A 23,671-nucleotide genomic window follows, 5' to 3' on the forward strand; every position below is an offset into this window, starting at 1 on the left:
TGGCTCCTGTGATTACTATAAAAGTTGATTTGGAAGGACCAAGGTAGCTGAAGACTTAATGAGAGGTTTAAATTGACACACGTAGAAATTAGTGAAGGCAATTATACCTTCAAGATTAGAATTCATACCTTAAAAAAAAACATGTAAGAATTTTTCCGGATAGTTTTTTTTTTTTTCTTTAAGGAAAGTATTCTGTGATGTGTGAAATAGCAGGAACAGGTGTGAGGGCTTCACATTTCAAATGCCAGATGCCCATTTAAAGGAAGGGGCACCCCAGCTTAATTACCATGTATTTATGTATGAAAGAATACCTGATCCCAAAGGGTGGGATCTGCATCTGGGACTGTGTATTTAAAGTAGCACTACTGGGGGGCACCTGGGTGGTGCAGTCAGTAGGGCGTCCGACTATCTGCTCAGGTCATGATCTCATGGTTTGTGAGTTCAAGCCCTACATTGGGCTCTGTGCTGACAGCTCAGATTCTGTGTCTCCCTCTCTCTCTGCCCCTCCCCCACTCACGCTGTCTCTCTCTCTCTCTCTCTCTCTCTCTCAAAAATAAACATTAAAAAATTTTTTTTGCTAAGGGACACCTGTGTGGCTCAGTCGGTTAAGCGTCTGACTTTGGCTCAGGTCATGATTTCACAGTTCGTGAGTTTGAGCCCCACCTTGGGCTCTGTGCTGACAGCTCAGAGCTTGGACCCTGATAAGGATTCTGTGTCTTCCTCTCTCTCTCTCTCTCTCTCTCTCTCTCTCTCTCTCTCTCTCTCTCTCTCTCTCTCTCTCTCTGTCCCCTCCCCCTCGTACTCTATCTCTCTGTCTCAAAAATAAATATTAAAAAAAAATTTTTTTAAGTAGCACTATTGGGGCACTGGGTGGCCTAGTTGGTTATGATCAGGTCATGATCTCATAGTGAGTTTGAGCCCCACATTGGGCTCTCTGCTATCTGTCGGCCCAGAGACCACTTTGGATCCTCTGTCCCCGCCTCTCTCTCTGCCCTTCCCACACTTGCTCACCCACGTGTGTTGTCTCTCTCTCTAATTAAATAAAGTTAAAAAAAATAAAGTGGCACTATTGAAGGTCATGAAATCACTAGCAGTCGTGTTAGTTTATTTCAGCAAACCCTCATAGGAATGTAGAAGGAGGTTCCAGGTCCCCTCCAGCATCCCTTGCCCTCTGACTGGGTCAGGTACAAGGGAAAGGGAAAGTCCCCAGTGTAGACGGACTGCCCCTGAGTAGTAAATTAGGTCTACAAAGTGCTACTGGGGAAACAGCCTCTCAAGGCCCTCATGGAAAATGAGCTGCTCTTATCTTCATTGTATGGCTCCGTGACACCCCTTGTCAGGCTTTCCTCGGTGGTTTGCACCCTTTGTTCAAAGCTGCAGATCCGTTGTTCCTTCACTCTACAAATGGTGATTGAGCACGCACTATGTGCCAGGTGCGGTGCTGGCCTAGGGTTTATGGTGATGAACGCAGCAAACAAGACGCCTGCCTTCATGAAGACCACAGTTGGGTGCTTGATGCAGGAAGTAGGCTGTAAGCAGCTGTTTCGAAAGTCCTTGCCTTCCAGTAGATCCCGGTCATTGCTGAAGCCATGAAAGGGAGTCTTTTTTTTTTTTTTTTTTTAATTTTGTTTTAATGTTTATTTATTTTTGAGAGAGAGACAAAATGCAAGTTGGGGAGGGACAGAGATAGAGACACACACAGAATCCAAAGCAGACTCCAGGCTCTGAGCTGTCAGCACGGAGCCAGACGCAGGGCTCAAACCCACGAGCTGTGAGATCACGACCTGACCCGAAGTCGGACGCCCAACTGACTGAGCCACCCAGGCGCCCCTTTCTTGTTTTTTTAAAGTTTATTTATTGTGAGAGAGATACAGTGAGTGCGCGTGGGGGTGGGGGAAAGACAGAGGGGGGACAGAGGATCCGAAGCGGGCTCCATACTGACAGCAGAGAACCTGATGCAGGGGTCAGACTCACAAACCGTGAGATTATGACCTGAGCCCAAGTCAAATGCTTAATTGACTGAGCTACCCAGGCTCCCTGAAAGGGAGTCTTTCTACTGTTTGATCTCTCCTTCCCTATTGCCCCTTCAGCAACCCCTCCTTTTTTTTCCCCCCCCTGTCTTTTCCTTTTTCTTCTGCCTCCCTTGGGTTCTCAGCCTCCAGGAATTCTCCCTTTCTCTGGGTGATAGAATGCTTGCTTCCCCTGTGTGGGGCCTTGCCAGCATCCACCAGGGTCGGAGCCCATTAGGTGTCCAAACACTTCATCTGAGGATTGTGACCAGATTTCACATCTGTGGTTGGGCCAGAAGTCTGAAGAGATCAGAGTCCTCTCCTGATACCCTCTCTCTAATATTAGAAGACTTTTTCGAAGAAGAAGTGTTTAAATGGGAAAACTGTGTCATCTTACCCACCCCAGCGGTACGGCACTGGAGAGGTCCGGCCTCTGCTGTGCCGCTTTCTGTCTTTGGAAGCTAGAGCCAGTGACGTAGGCACTAATTTAAATACGGTTGTTCCAGAACAACCCTTTCTCAGCTGATTTTTTATAATTTTTAGCCCTAAGTTTCACAGCTTTTTAGAACTACACTCTGATGAGACCAAAGCACTTTAAGACTTAAAAATCAATAGTTTTTAATAAAACTAAGTGATCTTCTAACCGTCTATCCCTGGGACTCTTTCTCCAGCCTCCCGGCCCCTCTCATTCTAGGGCAGAATTGCCAGGGCCTATAATGGGGAGCTCTTGCCCACCTCACACACCTTTAGCCTGGGAATAACCAAAGCCAAGCATATTCTTACAATGAGTAGTTCTTGAAAGAGCCTCGTCTTCATTACGGCTGATGGTCTTTCATTCCTTTCCCTCCACCCATGAGCCTTCCAGAAAGATCTACATGGGTTTCCAGCATCTCACTTTCTACTCTGAACCACCCTTCTCCAAGTAGTGTTCTCATAGCCTGCTGAGTAGCTCACAAGATCTGGAGAAGAAGTCAGTAAAGTAAAGGGAACTTTACAATAAAGTAAAGTAAAGTAACACCTTCAGAAACTAGAACTGAAGCAGTTTAGCAGAATCAGGGCTCGGTGCTCACCTTGCAAGGCAGACATGAATGTGAGTGCGTTGTACTTTCTAAAGGCCCCAAAAACCATATCCCTGTTCACCCAGCTTTTTGTAGAATTTAATTTTATGTGTACATTTCTTCTGGTTTTTTTCTCAGTCATTTGAATTTAAGAAATAATTTGCATTGTAATAATTCAAGTAATTTAGAAATAGCCAAAGTAGAATTATTGCCTGACTCCCATATTCTTTAGCCTCTTCCTCTTTGTTACTATTTACAAATAACAATCTGATGCCTGTCCTTCCATACTTGTTCCAGTGCTCGTGCCAAGATGTGTTATATGCACAAGTGCACACACATATACATTATACACATGTGTGTGTGTGCTGTTGTATATAAAAGGGATCACCACTGTATTCTGTAACTTGCATTACTTTTTTTTTAAGATTTAAACAGATTTTTCTTAATGTTTATTTTTGAGAGAGAGAGCATGCGAATGGGGAAGGGGCAGAGAGAGAGGAAGACACGGGATCTGACACAGGCTCCACGCTGTGAATTGTCAGCACAGAGCCCAACGTGGGGCTCGAACTCAAGAACCACGAGATCATGACCTGAGTGAAAGCTGGACACTTAACTGACTGAGCTACCTAGGTGCCCCAAGATTTTATTTTAAAGTACTCTCTACACCCAACATGGGGCTTGAACTCACAACCCTGAGACCAAGAGTCTCTTGCTCTACTAACTGAGCTAGCCAGGTGCCCTTATAACTTGCATTCTTCAGAATAGATGAATGAATATCTTTCCAAACCTGTAGTTTAATCTTTTTATTGCACATAATTTTGTGGTATGACTGTACCGTAATTTAAGTCAATACCTCTCCCTGTTGGGAAATGTTCAGGCTGTTTCCAGTTTTCTAATAAAAAAAAAAAAACGCTTTACTATAGATAAATTTCTTTGATATGTATCTTTATGCATTTCTGTCAGATAAAGCCCGAGGAGTGCACATTTAAAAATGTTTAAACACTGCTATTTTATTTTTTATTTTAGTACCTTGACAATCTTATCAACAGATCATTACTGCTGAGATACATTTATATACTTATTGTAATTAAAGCCTTTTGCTGGATCTGTGCTTTTCTGTTAGACCATCTCAAGTTGATTACATTTATGCTTTTATTTGGAAAAAAAAAAAAATCCTTGAACCTCCGGCTTAGCTTTACTGATTATATTCACTTAATTGGATTTTACCTCTATGCAGTTAGTCAGAACCAAAATGTCATTTGGGGAAATTTGACTCAGATATTTTCCTTACAGTATCAAACCAAACCTTCCAGTAAATCCTGAATTTATTTCTACAATGCTCTCTGTCCATTAAAGCTGTCAGACCTTTAAGAAGTTGTTCACTGGTAGGGCACCTGGGTGGCTCAGTGGGCTGAGTGGCTGACTCTTGACTTTGGCACAGGTCATGATGCCACAGTCCTGAGATCAAGTACTGCGTGGAGCCTGCTTAAGATATTCTCTCTTTCTCTTCCTCTCCTTCTCCCTCACCCCTTCTGTTCCTCTCCCCCTCCTTCGCTCAAGCACATGGGTGAACTCTCAGGCTCTCTCAAAAAAAAAAAAAAAATTCAGGGGCTATTTGTTACAAACTGAAATTGTGAAGATCAGTAGCTGAGCTGGAGGAGAGGTTGCAAATTCTAAACATTTGGTAAACATATAACACATGACACAATTGTTGTTGCCAAAAATCCTGATGCTAATTTTCTCCTAATGATTGTTATGCAGTTTGTTTATTTAATTAAAAAGAAAAAAAGAGGGGTGCCTGGTTAGCCCTGTCAGTTAAACATCCAACTTTGGCTCAGGTCATGATTTCACAGTTCACAGGTTCGAGCCCCGTATCAAAGTCTGGGCTGATGTCTCAGTCTTTCTCTCTCCACCCCTCTCCCACTTGCACTCTCTCTCTCTCTCCCAAAATAAATAAATAGACTTAAAAAAAAAAAGAACCAATAAGAGGAAAACAGATTCACAGAGGCCAATTTACACAACAAAAAATACAAGTTGCAAAAATATTGGGAGGAAACTACTGTCCAGCCTTCTTATTCAAATTGCAAACACCTTTTAGTTGATGATTTGGCCGCAATTTAGTGGATTAGCAATTCTCATACACACCTGTAGGGCAACTTGATTATATGTATCAAAATCCATAAAAATATGTTTTGATATACTAATTCTTCTAAAAGTTTATGAGTAAAAACATTGAAAACCCCCTAATCAAAAGTAGAGTAAAAGTTAAATTATGAGAAACTATGATCCAGTAAAAATCATTTTATGTAAAGAATATTTAGAATATTTAATGGCACAAGGACCTAGACACTCTATAATAAGTAGGAAAAAACAGGCTTCAGGCTTCAAAATTATGGTAGTATTTCCCAGAATACTTCTTATGGGATGTGAGGTCCTCCATGGCCAAATTAGCTTGAGAAATGCTTAGCTAATCAGAATTAGATAAGCTTAAGTACTGCAGGGTTGAGCTTCTTGGAGATTCATAGAATATACGATGGCTTACATTTTCCAAATTTCTCTGACCTTGAAACTTTTTTTTAATGTTTACTTATTTTTGGGAGGGAGAGAGAGAGAGAGCACGAGGGGAAGGACAGAGAGAGAGGGAGACACAGAATCCGAAGCAGGCTCCAGGCTCTGAGCTCAGAGCCTGACATGGGGCTTGAACTCGTGAACTATGAGATCATGACCTGAGCTGAAGTCAGATGCTTAAGTGACTGAGGCACCCACGCGCCCCTGACCTTGAAACTTTCTAAGGAATACCTATTAGTATCTTTCAAAACACTGGGGTTCCATAGAACATAGTATAGGAAATGCTAATTTGTAATTCAGTCTTATTTTTTGTTTTTAAAAATGTACATCTGTGTCTTCTCTGTTTATATGTGTACTTCTATGTATACTTTATTTGTATACATAGAAAACTGGAGAAAACAAATGTGAAAAGGGTTCCCTTGGGTTTGTGAAATTACTGATAATTTTTTTTCTTTATACTAGTCTGAATTTCCCAGATATTTTTTTTTTTTTTAATTTTTTTTTTCAACGTTTTTTATTTATTTTTGGGACAGAGAGAGACAGAGCATGAACGGGGGAGGGGCAGAGAGAGAGGGAGACACAGAATCGGAAACAGGCTCCAGGCTCTGAGCCATCAGCTCAGAGCCTGACGCGGGGCTCGAACTCACGGACCGCGAGATCGTGACCTGGCTGAAGTCGGACGCTTAACCGACTGCGCCACCCAGGCGCCCCATGAATTTCCCAGATATTCTAAGGGAAGAAAAGGTTGCTTCCAACATTGAGAATAAGTTGTATTGTTTGTAAACTTTCATAAAACCACAGTGACTAGTATTTCACTCTCTAGCTCAAAGTGTGAGAAACAGTTGTATGAAAAAACTCTAGGGCAGGAGGAAACTGGGAAGGAATGGATGTGTCTGTGGTCTTTGTGGGGTTTCCCTGGTGTATACTTATCCCCGGACTCATCAAGTTGTGTACATTAAATATGTACCACTTTTTACATGACAGTCATACCTCAGTGGAGTGTTCTCAAAGGAAGAGAAAACTCTAGCATTGAGTCAGATCTGAATTCAGCCTCCCGTTGGTGATTGTGAGCCAAGGTATTTAATCTCTACTTGCTTGCAAAAGAAGGGTCCTCTTAGTACCTCTCACACAGCTGTTGTCAGAATCACATCAGGCACTGCACAAACATGTAATAGGGGCTTATAGATGTGCAAAGATGGCTTAATTGGATTTTTTGCTGGTTATTATATTGTACAGCAAAGATACCTCTTAAATGAAGTTCACTACGTATTGGAAGAAATGTTTTTACTGTGCAAACATACTTCTGAGAAGATGAATGAAATGCTCTTGTTCTTCAGCTAAGAACCCGGTTCACTCCATTGAACTGGAGAGAAATGTTTTTAGACTGATATAAATGGTTTCCATTGAACTTTGAGTCAGAATTCTTTTCTTTCTCGACTTGCTTTTATCATTTGTCGAATAACTGTCAAAAAGACAAGACTTGACTTACCATGATCCATTATCTATGACTCAGACCCCTTCCTGTGACTTTTTTTTCCCCCAAAGATCCTCGTGTTAAAAAAAAAAATGAGTGAGTTTAGTCAGTTTCTCATGGGATCGTAGAATTTCTTATTGGGAAGAGTTTTCTTTTAAAACATAGCACCTAATCACTTTTAAATGTTAAGATTTAGTGCCACGAGTGGTAGACTTTGTTGTTAAAAGTATGTTTCCATGCTCCCTCCATAGCTGTTTTTTGCAAAGTTGGTTTTTTTTGTTTGTTTGTTTGTTTGTTTGTTTTTCCCCCCACTTCTGTATTTGTTATGTAGCAACTCTACAGAAAGAAGCCCGGTCTGGCCATCACGTTTGCAAAGCTGCCTCAAAATTTGGACAAAAACCGATATAAAGATGTGCTGCCTTGTGAGTACCCGGTGTGAATGCTTCCTTCTCTCCCCCACCCCCCACCCCCAACACGCTGAGATAATGTTTCCCTTTTTAAAACAGATTGTCTGGTATTCTGCAACGATTTTCAGTGTGTCTGTAAACACCACCGTCTTTACTGCCGCCATTTCAGACTCTGAACAGTTGGGGAATAGTGTTTATGCTAATGAGGCAAAGCTGTAGATGGGGTTGGGGACTGAACTCTTGTTTCCTTGGTCCGATAAAAATAATGCTCAGGATAATTGGTAAATTTGTTTCTCCCCCACAGATGACACCACCCGGGTATTATTGCAGGGAAATGAAGATTATATTAACGCGAGTTATGTGAACGTAAGTCAAGAATCTGGATGATAAGAGCCCACTGATCACTGTAACAAGCATGAATGGTATGGGTGGTGCTTTGCAGTTGACCAAGTGCTCTCCTGTTCACCCCCTCATTTCAGCACCCCAGCAGCCATTGAGGGAAGGCAGAATAGTCTTTTTACAGAGGACAGAACTAAGGTTCAGAGAGATTAAATAATTTGAAAAGTCACAAAGCTAACAGAAGGTGAGACCAAAACTCAGATTCTGTGTCTCTGACTCCCATCGTCCACATGCCTTCTGTCTTGAGCTGCTGACATTTTTGTGGGGGTTTTTTTTTGTTGTTTGAGGTTTTTTTGTGGGGTTTTTTTTTGGTTTTGGGGGGTTTTTTGTTTGCCGGTGGTGCGCTTGTAACTTTCTGTGTTTCCCTCCCCCCCGCCATGTTATTACTGTACATCCCACCTAAAAATAAGGGAGAAAAAAACCACTTGTGCGTGTAACCCAAAAAGAAAACATAAAAAATTTCACATGTTGTGGGAAAAGCATTCATTCGACCCTGAAAATGAATCTTGGGCAACTTACTTGGCCTCTCTGAACCTCATTTTCTTCATTTAAACCAGGGGTCAGCACACTTTTTCTGTAGAGGACCAGATAATATTTCAGTCTTTGCAAGCTGAGGGAAAATGGAGGCTGTTACTTAAGTAGTTATATAACCATTTAAAATGCAACCATGTAAAAATATTTTTAAAACACTCTTAGCTTGCAAAGTGGCAGTCAGATTTGGCCCTCAGGCCAAAGTTTGCCAACCCTTGACCTACATGAACAGATGATTTCTCAAGTTCTCAAGTTATAGCAAAATATCAAAAACTACCCTAATAAAGATGGGTGTTATCAGTGATTCCATTTATCCCAAAACATCTATGGAATTCATTGACCCTCACTTCAACATTCCTGGTGCCTTGAAAGCAGAGCATCAGATTTGGTGAGGTCAGCAGGATCACGTAATCTGGTGTCTTTACAGGGAAATTGGGGAACCGAGACCAGGGTTGAAGAAGCCATTAACCCAAGCATCAACCAAACCATGAATTGAGTGCCTCTGTGTACCCCACCTAAGAATGAATGAATCACAGTGTCACTTGAAAGTTCAGCAGGTTCTGACTGTTTTTTCATAGAAATGACTCTGTTCAGAGGGAAGAAGTAAAAGCAGAGCAGGATGGGAGGAGGGATACTGAGGACAGTTGAAAACATTTTGATGTTTAACATTAAGCAACTCAAATAACTGTGTGAGGTGATGGATGTGATCATTAACTTGATTGTGGTGATCATTTCACAATATATGCATACATCAAACCATCATGTTGTATACCTTAAATAATATGCAATTTTTACTTGTCAGTTACACTTCAATAAAGCTGGGTGGGGGGAAGGATTGATCAACTCGATGACACGGGCATTAGAACCCTGCAGAAAGCAAAGTGCAGCATAGTGGTGGTATAAGCCTACATGGTCTATGCTTCAAAGAAAAGTAAGTAGATTTTGATAGAAAGCCCTGTGTGGGGAAAGATTTGGGCATGAAGATTGGTATGAATGGCTGAAAATACAGATGGCCAATTTCGATATAGCAGTAAAGATCATTCAAACTCTTCTGCCGTCTTGTAGGTACATTTCTGATTATTGCCTACTGAGTGTCATATAGCTTTATCTTAAGTAGTTAATGCTAGTATTGTCAAGTATCTTTCAAGGATTTTTAAAAATGGCTTTTTCTTTGATTTTTTCTTATTGGCTGTACATTGACAGAATATTCTGGTGTGATGTCCGTTACCAACTAGAAGAGTGTAAGATCCAGTTCCGTGGCCACCTTGTGGCAGTGACAGATTCTAATGTCTTAACAATCTCTTGCCAGATGGAAATTCCTGCTGCTAACCTTGTGAACAAGTACATCGCCGCTCAGGGGCCCCTGCCACATACCTGTGCACAATTTTGGCAAGTCGTCTGGGATCAGAAGTTATCACTCATTGTCATGTTGACGACTCTCACAGAGCGAGGGCGGGTAAGTGGCTTGATTTCTGATTCAAACGTGGGCATGTCACGCCGTGCTCTATGCAACATGAATTTCAGACCTGGAAAGGGTCTTAAATATCACTTGGTCCAGCCCCTACATGACCCATAAATCGCCTTTAAAGACTTACTGATAGTCACCTCCAGTGTCGGGGAGCTCAGCACTCCCGTCCATTCCCTGGCCTTTCTCTGAGCTCACACAGCCCCTCCCACTCCTAGCTCAGATCCATTATAATCAGCCAGAAGGCAGTCTCCTTTGCCTCACCTCCCCTGCCCCAGAACCCGTGTGTTGACTGCACCCTCACCCACCCAGGACAAGGGCTGGTCCTGCGAAGAGCAGTGTGGGTGCTAGGCTCACAGTGGCCATAACAAGTGGGAGGCATTACAACTTCTGTCAGCTGCTGTTTGTGTTGCAGCAAAAGCCGATGCAAAAAGAAGAAAGAAGGGCTTGATTAGGAGAGTGATGGGCACCACACTGTGCTTTAGCAGAGCATGCATTTTCCATAGGAACAGATCACTGGTTATATAACAGTAGTCACTGTGCAAGGGGTACCTGTATTATACATTCTCTAACTTGTGCATACATCGAGATATCTTCATTATGAAACATTTATTCAGAAACCCATTCCAAAATCAGATATAAATTAACTTTGAGCCACCTGCTTTGAATGATCTGTGTGCTGCTTCCTCCCAGGCCTCTCTTCTTGGTACATGGTTCAGAATACCAAATTGATCCACACCGAAAATCAGAATACACAGGATTGGAATGAATAGTATGTTTGAGGACAGTCTATACTCTCAACCTGAAACAGCAAAATAAGAATTCCTACTAATTCTGCAGAGACAGCCCCAGGGATTGCAAAGGACTTGTGTGTGTGTCTCCCAGGCAGAGGGCTCCCCGCTTCTGCAAAAGCACCTCCAAGGTCCATCTTGTTAGTGTTCAGCCCTGATTTTTAAAAAATTACTCCTTACAACTAGCTGAAATCCACATGGCCTTGAACCTCCACCCCACCTGCTTCTCCCACCTGGAAGACACAGAATAAGTTACCCCTCTCCTCTATGCACTTGGCTCTTTAGGGATCTAAAAATAATGTCAGACTTGTGTTATTAAGTTCTAAGTAAATACTCTTGCCTTCTAGGCTCAGAACCCAAAGCCGGCACTTGCAAATATGTGCACACACACACTCTTTGTCTCTCTCTCATAAAAAGAGAGTTAAAGTATTAGGGGAGTGATGTTGAAGCCATCCTCAACCCAAGTTGAGACCATCCTTGGCAAAGTTTGCTTTACTGCCATGCAGCTCTGTTATTTAATCCTCTGATTCCGCCACCACACCCCACACTGTAGGCCCTGTTCTGGGCCATTTCTGCTATTTTGTAGATGACTAATGTCAACTTTATTGCCTCCCCGTCTCCACAATCTGCCAGTCCCCCCATTTGAAAGCTGAGATATATTTGTCTGCCTATTCTGTGACTTCTAGGTGCTTGAATGCTCCAGGTTTTCTCAAAATATTCATGGAAGTGCCATTCTGCTGGGTCGTAAGGTCTTTCAGGGCCATGGGGCGTGGTCTCCTCACCTGGATTGGGCTTCTCTTTCTGCTGTAAAGTTGACTCTGCCCTTTCCTGCTCTGAGGTCATTAGTGAGCCGCAACAGGCATGGTTAGCGACAGATGATCTGCTCTGGACAGGAGCCCCTTCTTCCCTTGTCCTATTTGTTCCAGCTCGGAAAGAAGGGCCCTTTCTTCCTTCCGATAGGCCTCACTTCCTCTGGCTGTTCTTACAGGTCCTGCCCCTCCTGCTCTGTCCTGATTGTGTTCCACCCACCCCCCTCTTATTCATCTACTCTGCACCTGAGCTCCTCTGAGGTCTCCCTGTGGCCCAGGGGGCTTCTCTGTTTCCCAGCCTGTCTTCCTGACTAAGCCCAGCCCAGCAGGCCCCTTGTCCTGAGTCAGCAGTCCCTTCACTATCTCTGGCCCTGGGGACTTACCCCTCTTGTTTATCAATTGTTAGAAACCTGTTCTTCTGAAATCCAGGCTACATGTTTCCTCCCTCTCCTGTTACAAACTCTCCGCTGACCCGAGCCCTTTATCTTGAGGATCCTTATCTGGTCCTCACCACCACCCACAGCTTCTCCCTGTGTATGTGCCACTTCTGATATGGATGATCTCATACCAGCTGATTCACCCCCAAAGCCTCAGTTTACTCGTATGCGAAACAGAGACACTAATAGTATCTACCTCATAGGGTTTTTTGAGGTCAAGCTAATGTCCATAAAAAGTACCATTGAGAACTAGGCACACACTGTTCAGTAGATAGTAGGCGTTAGCATCCTCCCCCCAACAGCCAGCACCAATGTGGAAACAGACTGAAGGAAGTCTAGTAACTTGCCCAGGATCACACACTTGGTTAGTGGAGCGCATTATTAACCAGGATTGAAACTCAGGGTTTCCACAGACCCCTTGCTCTTTCTACTACACCCTTAGTGCTTGGAGATCCAAATAGACCTAAAATCCAAATTTGATCAAGAAGTAGAATGTCCAGTTCTGGTGAATTCGCTGGGAATCTCTGGAAACAGGTGTTTGTAGCTCTGCCTTATATGGGCTGATCACTTCAGAGGCCCTTCCCATCCGTTGTCCTGTGAGTAGGATGCTTCAGAGTCTGTAGCAGAAATTGACACCCTGTGTGGGTCTGCAGCCCGCCCGGGCAGGCTACCCAGGTATAATATGAAGCCGGCCCCCATATGCAGGGGACCGGGAGAGACTGAAGGAAGACGCAGGCTACTCTAGGTTGGTAGGTGGCAGTTTGGGGTGGCTTTTTGTTGTTGTTGTTGTTGTTGTTGTTAAGTTTATTGATTTTGAGAGAGAGAACATAGCAGGGGTGGGGCAGAGAGAGAGGGGAAGAGAGAATCCCAAGCAGGCTCAAACTCATGAACCATGAGATCATGACCTGAACTGAAACCAAGAGTCGGATGCTTAGGTGCTGAGATTAGGTGGCATTTTATTTTATTTTTTTAATTTTTTTAACGTTTATTTTTGACAGAGAGAGAGACAGAGCATGAGCAGGGGAGGGGCAGAGAGAGAGGGAGACACAGAATCTGAAGCAGGCTCCAGGCTCTGAACTGACAGCACAGAGCCCGATGAGGGGCTCGAACTCACAGACCATGAGATCATGACCTGAGCCAAAGTCGGATGCTCAACCAACTGAGCCACCCAGGTGGCCCATAGGTGGCATTTTAAATAAGCAAGGGGAACTTACGAGGCTTGTCATAACCACAAAACAAATGGTTCCCTGCACCTTTCCACTAAATCTTAAAAGTTTATAAAGAGGGTTACCTGGGTGGCTCAGTCAATTAAGCGTCCAACTCTTGGTTTCGGCTCAGGCCATGATCTCATAGTGAGTGGGTTCAAGCCCACATCGGGCTCTGTGCTGACAGTACAGAGCCTGCGTGGGATTCTCCCTCCCTCTCTCTCTGTCCCTCCCCCACTCGTTCTCTCTGTCTCTCTCTCTCAAAATAAATAAACTTAAAAAAAAGTTTATAAAGAGACCCTAAGTGGGCTCAGTTATGTATACAATATAGGTGTTTTCAACCCCATGTTACTATCCTAAGGCTGTGTCCTTGGAGCAGCCCCTGGGAGCAGGAAAGCCAAGCAGACCCCACTTTCCAAGGACAGGGGAGGGCGTGTGGAGCCTCTGAGTGCCCAGGTCCAGCTCACCAGCCTGTGTGGCCACGTCTTTTTGATGATGTTCCCCAACACCTGGTGAGGATGAGGCAGGTATAGGCCAGTGGGTATCGACTCTGCCTCGGCTTCTGGGGACAGGGGCCCCTTCATGTCTATGGCAGTTGGGAAATGGCCACTAACCAAAATACCCACATTTAAGGTTTACAAGTAAATTCTTAACTCCAGCTTCCCAACAGCATACTTTAATTTCAAATACTCCATGTGACGTTTGAAAATAAGAATAGAAAAGCTGTTCCAGACAAATTACGTGCATCTGTTGGTTTATAGCCCCTTTTAGCTGTACACAAATATAATTTTTTATGTAAGATGTTGCAACTCTAGGCTTGGAGAAAAAAAAAATTTGAGTGAGTCAGAATTTGATGGAACTATGATGGGATGGATAGCATGGCCCTGAATTTTGCTTTGAAGCCAGAGGCAAGAGCTAAGATGGCTTCAGGGTTTAGAAGGGAGGATTAAAAGGGAGACACAGGGGGCTCGTTGAGCCTGTAGGGAAGCCGCAGCAGCCCTGAGACCTTGGGCAGGTCGCTTACCCCACGGGGGCCAGGGTTCCTCATCTGCCATCCAGGAGTGTGTCATGTCAGCTCCATGAGTCATCTGAGGGCTTAGGGGACACTGCTCAAATGTAAAGGGATGTTCATCTCAGTTTGAGAACTTCTTTCCCTGGGATTTTTGTGGAATCTCTGATCACCCTTCTTCATGTTGATGTGGGGCCCCCATAACAACAATAGTAACCTGAGCCCCCATGGTGAGCCTGGCACTTCCCACCATTCCCTCTGACCTCTGTCACCGTCTGGGAGGCAGGTGCTGTCCCTGTCTGTCAGGCAAGGACTGCAAATCTGAGAGGTTGGGTAGCAGGTTCAAAGTCAAGTGGCTAACAGAAGATAAAATGAGTCCAGTGGAGTTCTGACTTCCATCTGTGTGCTCTTAACCTCTGTGCCATGAGGCCTTCCTTCTACTCATGTGGGTAGGGGAGAGATGGTGAAGGAGGGTGAGGTGGAAGGGGGGTGGTGTGGAGAGCAGAGAAGGGGCCTGAATGCCTGGAGTGGGCTTGATGGGGAATGGGAAAGGATGAGAGGGAGAGGCCGCTCCTAGGTCAAGGCACTGTGTCTGAGGCCTCTCCTGTTCTTCCAGCAAGTGGACCCTGGTGACGAAGAGGGTGAGCTCTGTACTCCTCCTCCGGGCTCCAGCTCCAGGCTGGCTTGAGAGCTGTGGCCTCGGCCCTTGCAGGCTGACCCCCACCCTACTCTCCAGGAGAGGAGGGGACACTCCTCTGGGAACAGGGAACAGACCCAGAGCACATTGGCTTTGCAGCTCTCCGAGTACCTGGTGTGAGTGAGAGGGCTCCGGTCAGACGCCCACCTGTCCATCCAGGTAACAGCTCATGTGCACCACCCCCACAGCGGAGGTTAGCTCACACCCAGGGGTTTTCTTGCAGACCAAATGTCACCAGTACTGGCCTGATCCTCCCGACGTCATGGAACACGGCAACTTTCACATCCGATGTCAGTCAGAGGACTGCACCATCGCTTATGTGTTCCGAGAAATGCTGGTCACCAACACCGAGGTGAGCGGTGTCCCTTCAGTGAGTGGTCCGGGGGAGGGTGCAGCTTCAAGGCAGGTGCTAAACCAGATCCACTGGGGGCCTGCACAGGGCAGTGCTTCCAGGTCTGTTCTACGTTCACTCCCGGTGAGCATTTGGGTAAACGCTTGTGAAAGAACCAGTGCCCTTGTTCACAGCACCACTGTTCACACTAGACAGCAGTGAGAACGCCCAAGTGCCCCGGGACGGATAAATGGATAGACAAGATGTGGTATATTTGCAGAGTGGAGCGCTATTCAGCTTTTAAAAGGAGGGAAATTCTGATGCATGTTATAGCAGTGCTGAACCTTGAAAGACCTTATACTAGGTCAAGTAAGCCAGTCACAAGAGGAAACTATTATGTGACTGTATAGAGTCCCTGGGCTAGTCACAATCAGACAGAAAGAGGTGGGGTGATTAGCTGGGGGCGGGGGGAATGAAGAGTTACTGCTTCATGGGTACAGAGTTTCCGCTTGGGAAGATGAAAAAATCCGGGTAATAGCAGTGATCGTTGCACAACCCTGGGAATGTACTTAATGCCACTGAACTATATACACTTAATGGTTAAAATGGTAAACTTCGTGTCACATGTATTTTACCCTCTTGAAAAAAGAAAAAGCCAGTGTGTGTGGCCCTGATGGCAAGTACCATAGGAGCGAGTGGGAAGAAATCTCAGTGGACAGAAGGAAGCAGTCCTGACAGGGTGGCCCGAGCTGTGTCCTGGAGGGGGTAGCAGGAGTTTCCAGGGGCCACCACGGGGCTGCGCGCAGCGGGCGAAAGGACGTCAGGAGACAGGACCGCTGAGCTGAGGCTGAGGCTGGGGCCAGACTCAAGCTGCCCACTTGCTGGCTTGGCTCACCGCGGCCACCCTGCATCTTCCACAGACCGGGGAAGAGCACACTGTGACACATCTCCAGTATGTCGCGTGGCCTGACCACGGCGTTCCTGATGACTCCTCGGACTTTCTGGAATTTGTAAACTACGTGAGGTCCCTGAGAGTGGATGGTGAACCGGTGTTAGTTCACTGCAGGTACTGTGGCTTCCAGGTTTACTTTGGTTTGGTTTTTAAATACACATATTCCGTAGGGAAAGACCTGAGGAAACTTGGCAGAGATCACCCTAAATCCCATGAGACTCTATGCTTTTACGAGAAGGCTCTGCTCATTTCTTCTTCGCTGTTTCAAAAGATTGGGAATTTTATGAAAGCATAAACCTCTGATTGTAGAACTGAAGAAGCCCACTCCCCCCCTCCGCTCTCCCTGTGTCCTTGAGTTGCTGACCTTCACAATAGATGTGAACAAGAGGAGGGTGCAGCCCTTAAAGGTGGGTTTCTTTTCATTGGTGTTTAAGCCCCTGGCCTCAGAATATATGAGGAGAGGCCTTTTCAGCCTGTTGGAGTGCACACCCTGAATGTGTGTTTTGTATTCCCGAAGGTCAGGGGAGGAGAGCTCTGTCTGAGTAAACGTGGGAACTGGCTAGGCATTAAGCTGGGCCGTGCAGAAATACTGCCTGAGCAAATCCCAGGTCTCTGCTTCTGTCCCCCCAGTGCTGGCATAGGTCGTACTGGTGTGTTGGTCACCATGGAAACAGCCATGTGCCTAACTGAGAGAAACCTGCCCATTTACCCACTGGACATCGTCCGGAAAATGCGAGACCAGCGTGCCATGATGGTGCAGACATCAGTGAGTAGAAATCCATTGATAAAAGTCATAACGATGGCCCACGCTTTCTGAGCACTTGCCCTGGGCCAGGCCTGTGTGAAGGGCTTTGCAGGTTAAGAGACCAAGGCTCAAGGGCACCGCAGTGCTTGCCCAAGGTCACAAAACTTGTCAGGGGCTGAGCGACTCCAAAGCCCACCCCATCTGACCTCTGTCTCTCACTGTCCGTCCCTTTCACTGCGTCTGTGCTGTGTTTCCAGCCAGCCATGCGGCCAGGGTGCAGCCCAGGTTGCATTCTACATGGTCAAGCCGCTGGCCCATCATTTATCCCTCAGAAGCAAACAGAGTCACCTGAGGGTTTTACTCCACCTATCTGTGTACAGGTGAGCCTTTTGGCTCAGTGGACGTTTCACATGGCCCTACTCTCTCCTCCTTGGGCTATCTCCCATGTCTGCCACGTCTGGGTAAGTGGCACTGCAAGTGTCCTCAAGAGGAAGCCTGTGGTTTTTCCCCAGAAGCACAAGAGGGGCCAGGCGGGTGATGTAGAAAAATGAGCATGATTCAGGCCCCTCCACATACTGGGTGACCTTAGATAATCACTTAGCTTCTCTCCAAGCCTCCATTTCCCCGTCTGCAAAATGAGGACCATCCCACATTCATTTAGATAATTGCACACACCGAAGAGACCCAGACTTGTATGTAGTAGGAAGACTGAATTAGTTATAAATCTCAGCAGTAATGGGGGAAGTCCAAGGGTAAGAACTTGCTGGAAGACCATCAAAGCTGACTTTGAAAAGTCAAGGAAGGCTTTCTGGAGGAGTGGCCTCTAAGGCAAAACCCCCCCAGATGAATGAGGTGGCGTAAGCAAAGAAAAGAGTGGGAAGTCCACCATGCAGCCAGCTCCGTGTCCTCAAAGGCTCAGGGACAGAGTTTATGAGATTTCTCTAATGATCGGGACCTCTTGTTTTATATTAGACTCAGGAAATTCAATTAAGGGGGAAAAAAACGGGTTATTAAGAATATTGTTCTCTGCCCCGCTGCGTGGTATGGAAGAGCTCATTGCCGGTTAAAAATTTTGACAGTGCATCTTCTTGGTAGATTTGCCTAGCTGGTGAAGAAGCACAGTCTCAATGCTTTCTTTCACCCCGCACACTTCACTAAATGAGTTTCTCGGGCGTTTCTTAATATAAAGGACCGTATCCCACAGAGCAGCTTTAGTGGCTCTCTTTTTTTTTAAGACAAAATCCAGACTCCTTCCCCTTACCCTGCACAACCAGGTCCCAGCCACCAGTGCAGCCTCTCCGTCCGTGCCCAGGTGAAGTTCCGGGCAGGGGCTCTGAGCCCGACAGTGCCACCCAGAATGGGCCATCGGAGTCTCCACATTTGAGTGTACTGTACAGTAGAATGGCCACCCCGCAGTGACTTCACCCCTTCCCTGGCTCCTCCAGGCCACCGGATCCTCCCTCTGCTGTGGTTCCCATGACACTCTCCCCACCGCTCTCTGGGAGCAGCCCCCAGCCCTCACGTAGGAATCATGGCTTCACGGGTGTGCCTTCACGGTGTTTCCCTGGCACGTAGCACAGGGTCTGGCCTGGCCCGGAGCTGGAGGTCAGAGAGTATTTATGAGCAACGTAAAAGAGTACGCAGAGATGTGGTAGGAGGCAGAGTTTATGGAACTGTGGCTGGACTGACACCTTTCTTTTCTCTTCCAGAGCCAGTACAAGTTTGTATGTGAAGCGATTCTTCGTGTTTATGAAGAAGGCTTAGTCCAAATGCTGGATCCCAGTTAAGACAACTGTGAAATGTTCATTCCTCTTTCCCAGGGGCATCCTCCTTAAGGACAGACCTTCTCTTTGGAAGCAGCAAGAGGAATTTGTAGGCTGTGGGGAAGGAATGAGCACATTTGAACCCAGGCACTTTAAAGTTCTATAGAAGAGGTATCGTGTACATAGGAACTGTGTAGATACGCATGCGGTTGCAGCGTCAGTTAGGCCCGTTATTCCTCAGAGAGAAGTAAGCAAATGCAGATCTCAGTTTGGGGCCTGTCCTATTGCCTTCCTCCCTAGACATCACTGTGTTCCTGTAAACCATCCTTGGGCAATTGAGAGGGGACGCCAGCAATGCTCTTGACCGCCCAGAAACAAGATGGTGTGGCTATTTAGAGTTGCTTGGATGTTTTGTGTGTATATGTTTATCGGACTCTAAGGGCTGAGCTTTCTGTCCTTCTAGATGGAGCTGGAACCATTAGCATTCCCCTGCCCCCTGCTAAGGAAACCCTGATGAATGTACTAAATGGCAGGGTGGTGGGATTTCAGGCTGAAGGAGCGGGCAGTACCTTTTCTGGTCTCCCTTCCTCTGTCCCATCTCCCTGCCACGTCCCATATTCATGTTTCTGAGAATCCCGTCTAAGATGCCCCGCTTCCTCCCTGCATTACTGACCCTAGTCAGGTGCTCACGCGGTGCCTGGACCAGATTAGTCATGCAGCCTCGGGTGAGTTTTCAGTGGAGACTCTGAGTATGAGGACTCCCGCTGCATCCTGTCGTCCGTGCGTTAGTTCTAGGAGGAAGTGCTCTTCGCCTCTGCTTGCCTCTTGCTGTACATGCAGAACCCGAGACTGGAATTATCGACTACTGAATCTACTACATGGATTGCTGCTACTTCAAGCTATGTTACACTTGAAACATTACGATTTTCCTGAGGGGAGATGGGATATCATCTAAATGTTCAGAATCGTTGGCCCTGCTGAGGAAAGATCTAGTCATGGAACCATGGGAAACCCAGCTTCTAGAGGGTTGTCCGTGGATGTGTGTGGATGTGTGTGTGTGCGCGCCCATGGTAAGTGTTTCTCAGGACTCCTAACTTGATTCAAATTACAGTTGAGTTTATATAAAGAATGAGTCTCTGTATAGAAGAACAAATGTGTGCATTCACCCTCAGTTACAATGGTCTCCATTTCATTTCAAAGGAGAGGATCAGGCTATCTGAATATAAACACAATTTGATGTTAATTTATTCTAAGTACACCCTGATTTTGATTGTCCTAAAGAATTCTGCCTTTGTTCATACTGTGTTAAATTTTTAAAAAATTTGTGACAGGACTGTAGCAAATTATTATTTAAGGAAAATAAATTACGTAAAAATTTTAATGTGGTATTTTTAAATAGCGGTTTTTATGTACCCTGAAGGACAAGGAAGCTAAGCCAGTTTCTTAATGGGATTTACAGAAAAAGGATGCTTTCATATCATAGTGCACAGAAGTGAAGCCATTTTGATGTTTAACAAACTCTGGACCAATTGAGTAGTTTCCTGGATGCAAGAGGGATAAAGACCCATATGATGGGAGCCGGGTTTCTAAAGGTTCTTTATCTCCAGACTTAGCATATTTAATTGCATACTTCCCTCTTTCCCCCACCAATATTTTACTGCCAAACGGCAGGGGTGGGAGGGAGGCGTCACACGGTGCCATCGCCCGCTACTGTGAAACAGGAGACCACCTAAGCCCGATCCTTGTCAGATTCATGCTAAGCCAGCAGAATGAGTCAGGAGAGGTTGGAATTATGCAGTTGGAGATTTGGTTCCCGGTCCCACTCATCAACAACTAGCTCTTGGCCTGGTCACTTAAGAGTGCTACCTCTCTTTCCTCTATTTCCTGTAATTACAGCATCCTGTAAAATAGGAGAAATAATGCTGAGGCTACGGGTTGAATACGAGGATTGAATAAAACGCTATCAGCGTGAGTTTTCATCAGCTGGAATCTCTCTGACACTGCTGCAGATGCATTACTTGGAAGAGTTAACTTACCAGTGATTAGCCCCAAAACCCATGAAATGGAAGTAGAATTGTATGGATTTTTCTAAGAGAACGTTTCTTGGGCTGAGAACAAAAGCACAAAGGAATATCCTCATACCAGTGCCTTCTTTCAATCTGGACTCAGAAAAAATTCTACCAGTTAAGTCCCAAAAAAGAGGGGAAGGTGGAAAGCTGAGCTAAATTTAAATGCCATCAGGATGTTTAGCAAATCATTGCCATTTGATACAAATGCATCATCCCCCTGTGTGCAAGAAGCTTGAGGAGTCTAAATGTGTTTGGAGAGTTGTGTTTTACTTCTTTTAAGCAAATTATTTAATATAGTTGCAGGAAGGCTGTCATTACTGTACATAAATTTCAAAAAAGTTTACCAGAGGTTGCAACTAGCCTTTTTCTGCCACCGTGCAGGCCAGAAGTTCAGACCCAGCAGATGTTACTCAGAACAGAATTTATGAAATACTGGAGAAGAACAGGACAAGAGAATTATCTAAAGGGGCAAAATATACAAGTAAAAATTACTACAGATACAACCAATTAAATTCTGTACCTCAGCATTCCTGCTGCAATACTTTACACATTTAAACAATTACACTGAAGCCTTTTTTGGTCCTAAGTGGGAAGCATCAAAATCATGGGAAATATTTTGCCTAGGAAATTTGGCTGGATGTGAACAGAGAGGACATTTTACATTTGTGTTTTGTTCTCTGGAAGATCTGATCAGATCCACTCATGTGCTGACTTAGGATGGGACATCCCTCCTGTGTCACTCTATAGCACCTACACTTGGTGTTTTGACTTCCGGCAAGGGGGGTGGGGTGGGGGGGGGGGAGATTGAACTCGATTTGGCTAGGGGAGGTCAAGTTGGGGGGTGTTATATCACCAACATGTGCTGGTCCATAATTCCTACCACAGTAATTTATATTTAAAAATGTTTTTGATTAAGTTTTTTATTTTAATTCCAGATAGTTAACACTAAAAATGCTTTTATTTAGATTAGTGTAGATGCTGTTTCTTTTATGTTGCTACCTGATATTTTTGTTGTTGTTGTTCCTCAGAAATTACCATTTGAGTGCGAGAGAAAGAAAGAAAGAAAGGAGAAAAAGAAAGAAAGAAAAAAAGGAAAGAAAGAAAGAAAGAAAGAAAGAAAGAAAGAAAGAAAGAAAGAAAGAAAGAAAGAAAGAAAGAAATTATCATTTGAGTGAAATCAACAGCCCTTTTCATCCTTCAGAGGCAACAAAGAGGTGGCCCCAATAGGGAAGGCTCATTCGCATCTAGACCTAGATTTGGGTGACTTGGGTGACTCGGGCCTCAATTTCCTTATGTGTAAAAAAGAGGAATTTGGGCTGCACTAAATGAGTTCTTTGGTTCTTTCAACGTTTACCATTCTGGGAGTCTGTATTGCAGAGAATGGAAATTAGCCCTAAATCAAAGCCATATAGCTCCTGGAGAGAAATGTGTCACATTTCCATGACTTGTCTCCAAGAGATTGTCCCTAACCTTGGCAGGGTTGAATGCCAAGACAAGGATTGCCACTGTCCGGTTCTTGCCATTCTGTGCTGAGATCAGAATCGTAAAGATGGCAAAGACTGACCTCAGCCCACCTCTGAGGAGTCTGATGGCTGACTGTCCGCCATCTTTGTAACCCACATTCTGTTTGCAGCAATGAAAAGATCGGTGTTATGTAGTTTCGAAAAGTATCTTAATGAGCAATATTTTGTTTTCTGTAAATTCGGGATGTTTTTCATTCTGACCTGTCAGCGACGCTACTGAAAAAGTTTGATCAATATAAAAACATTCAAGCTATGCAACACTGTGTGTCGAGATTTTTTTATTCTAATCATCGTCTTGATTTCTGAAAGGGTTTTATTATACTTGCGTTCTGTTTGTTTGCTTTTTAGTAAATATTAACTCTCTTGGAGGAGCGTGCTCTCTGCCCATCCCTACCTTCCCTCTCGTCAGGAGCATGGCCGTGCAGAGTACCTGCTTCTGTCTTGACCTTGTGTAGCTAATTCTAAATTTGAATTGGGTTCGGCTGTCATGACAACAGCAGCTTACACAAAGAAGTTTCAGTACTTTCTATCACGCAGGGCTGCCAGGGTGGCTCCATGATCCCCAGAACCCAGGTTCCTTCCAGCTTGGTTCTCTGCCAACCCCAGTATGCAGCTTTAACGCTGAGGTCCATGAAGATGGCTCCAGCCAGCAGGAAAGAGGAGAGGGAAAGGAGAAAGCAAAACCCCTTCCCTCAGGGTGTGCCATCTGGTTGTTGTGCATCCCATTGAACAGAACTTAGGGGCAGGGCTACACCTACTGCAAGGGAGTCTAGGAAAGGTTTTTATTCCAAGAAACCATGTGCCTAAAGATTCAGGAGTTCTGTTTCCGAGAAGGAAAGAATGGGTTTGCGGGATAATTAATGATCTCCGCCATTGCTCAACCCTTTGCTCACCTTTCTTACCCCTCACACAGAGCCCGTTCCTCCTCTCTCCAAGGTAGACAACCCAAGCCCCAGCCACTTGTGGCATGAAGTTCAACCTAAGATCACCTTTGGGTGATCTGTGGGCTTCCCCATTATCTCTGGGTGGCTTCCTGTCTAATCACCCGTAAACTCAAGACAAGTGATCTCCCAACGCCCCCAATCAACAGTAAAGTAGAAACAGGAAAACAGTCATTGAAAAGTCATTCATAAGAGGGAAGAATAGGAAACAATGCTCCAAGCAGTTTTCCGAGCCCTCCGCACAGGAAGAGTGAAGACGCTTCTGGCAGGCCAGTAAGTCCCTTGGATAGCTGCCTGACCTTGTCTGTGGACCTCCATGGCCACAAGGTGGGACTGCACGGGCAGCCTTCTTGAGGACAGCACAGCTTTTGTAGCCTGCTTACTCCTGGGGCAGTTTTGAGGGAGGTTCCCAGGCTTGTGGTTTCTTTGCCAGTAGAATTCCAGCAAGTACCCACAGCTGAAGGTCTGGTCTAGAATGATGTTCTGTG

General features: G+C 45.2%; 1 protein-coding gene across 6 annotated transcripts in view; it reads left to right on the forward strand.

The window, feature by feature from the left end:
* PTPN3 (protein tyrosine phosphatase non-receptor type 3) overlaps window positions 1–22,500 on the forward strand; it is a 149,434-nt gene extending 126,934 nt beyond the window's left edge. For all 6 annotated transcript variants that reach the window (XM_058694618.1, XM_058694617.1, XM_058694619.1 and 3 more), the window contains 7 exons: window positions 7,441–7,531; window positions 7,821–7,882; window positions 9,756–9,902; window positions 15,083–15,211; window positions 16,111–16,256; window positions 16,773–16,908; window positions 18,597–22,500. In XM_058694618.1, coding sequence (XP_058550601.1) covers window positions 7,441–7,531; window positions 7,821–7,882; window positions 9,756–9,902; window positions 15,083–15,211; window positions 16,111–16,256; window positions 16,773–16,908; window positions 18,597–18,674 — 789 coding nt within the window. In that variant the 3' untranslated portion in view covers window positions 18,675–22,500. The remainder of the gene's footprint in view (window positions 1–7,440; window positions 7,532–7,820; window positions 7,883–9,755; window positions 9,903–15,082; window positions 15,212–16,110; window positions 16,257–16,772; window positions 16,909–18,596) is intronic.
* Window positions 22,501–23,671: the final 1,171 nt, after the last annotated feature.

This window comes from Neofelis nebulosa, chromosome 12 (assembly GCF_028018385.1).
Source record: "Neofelis nebulosa isolate mNeoNeb1 chromosome 12, mNeoNeb1.pri, whole genome shotgun sequence".
In the NCBI taxonomy this organism is placed as follows: domain Eukaryota; kingdom Metazoa; phylum Chordata; class Mammalia; order Carnivora; family Felidae; genus Neofelis; species Neofelis nebulosa.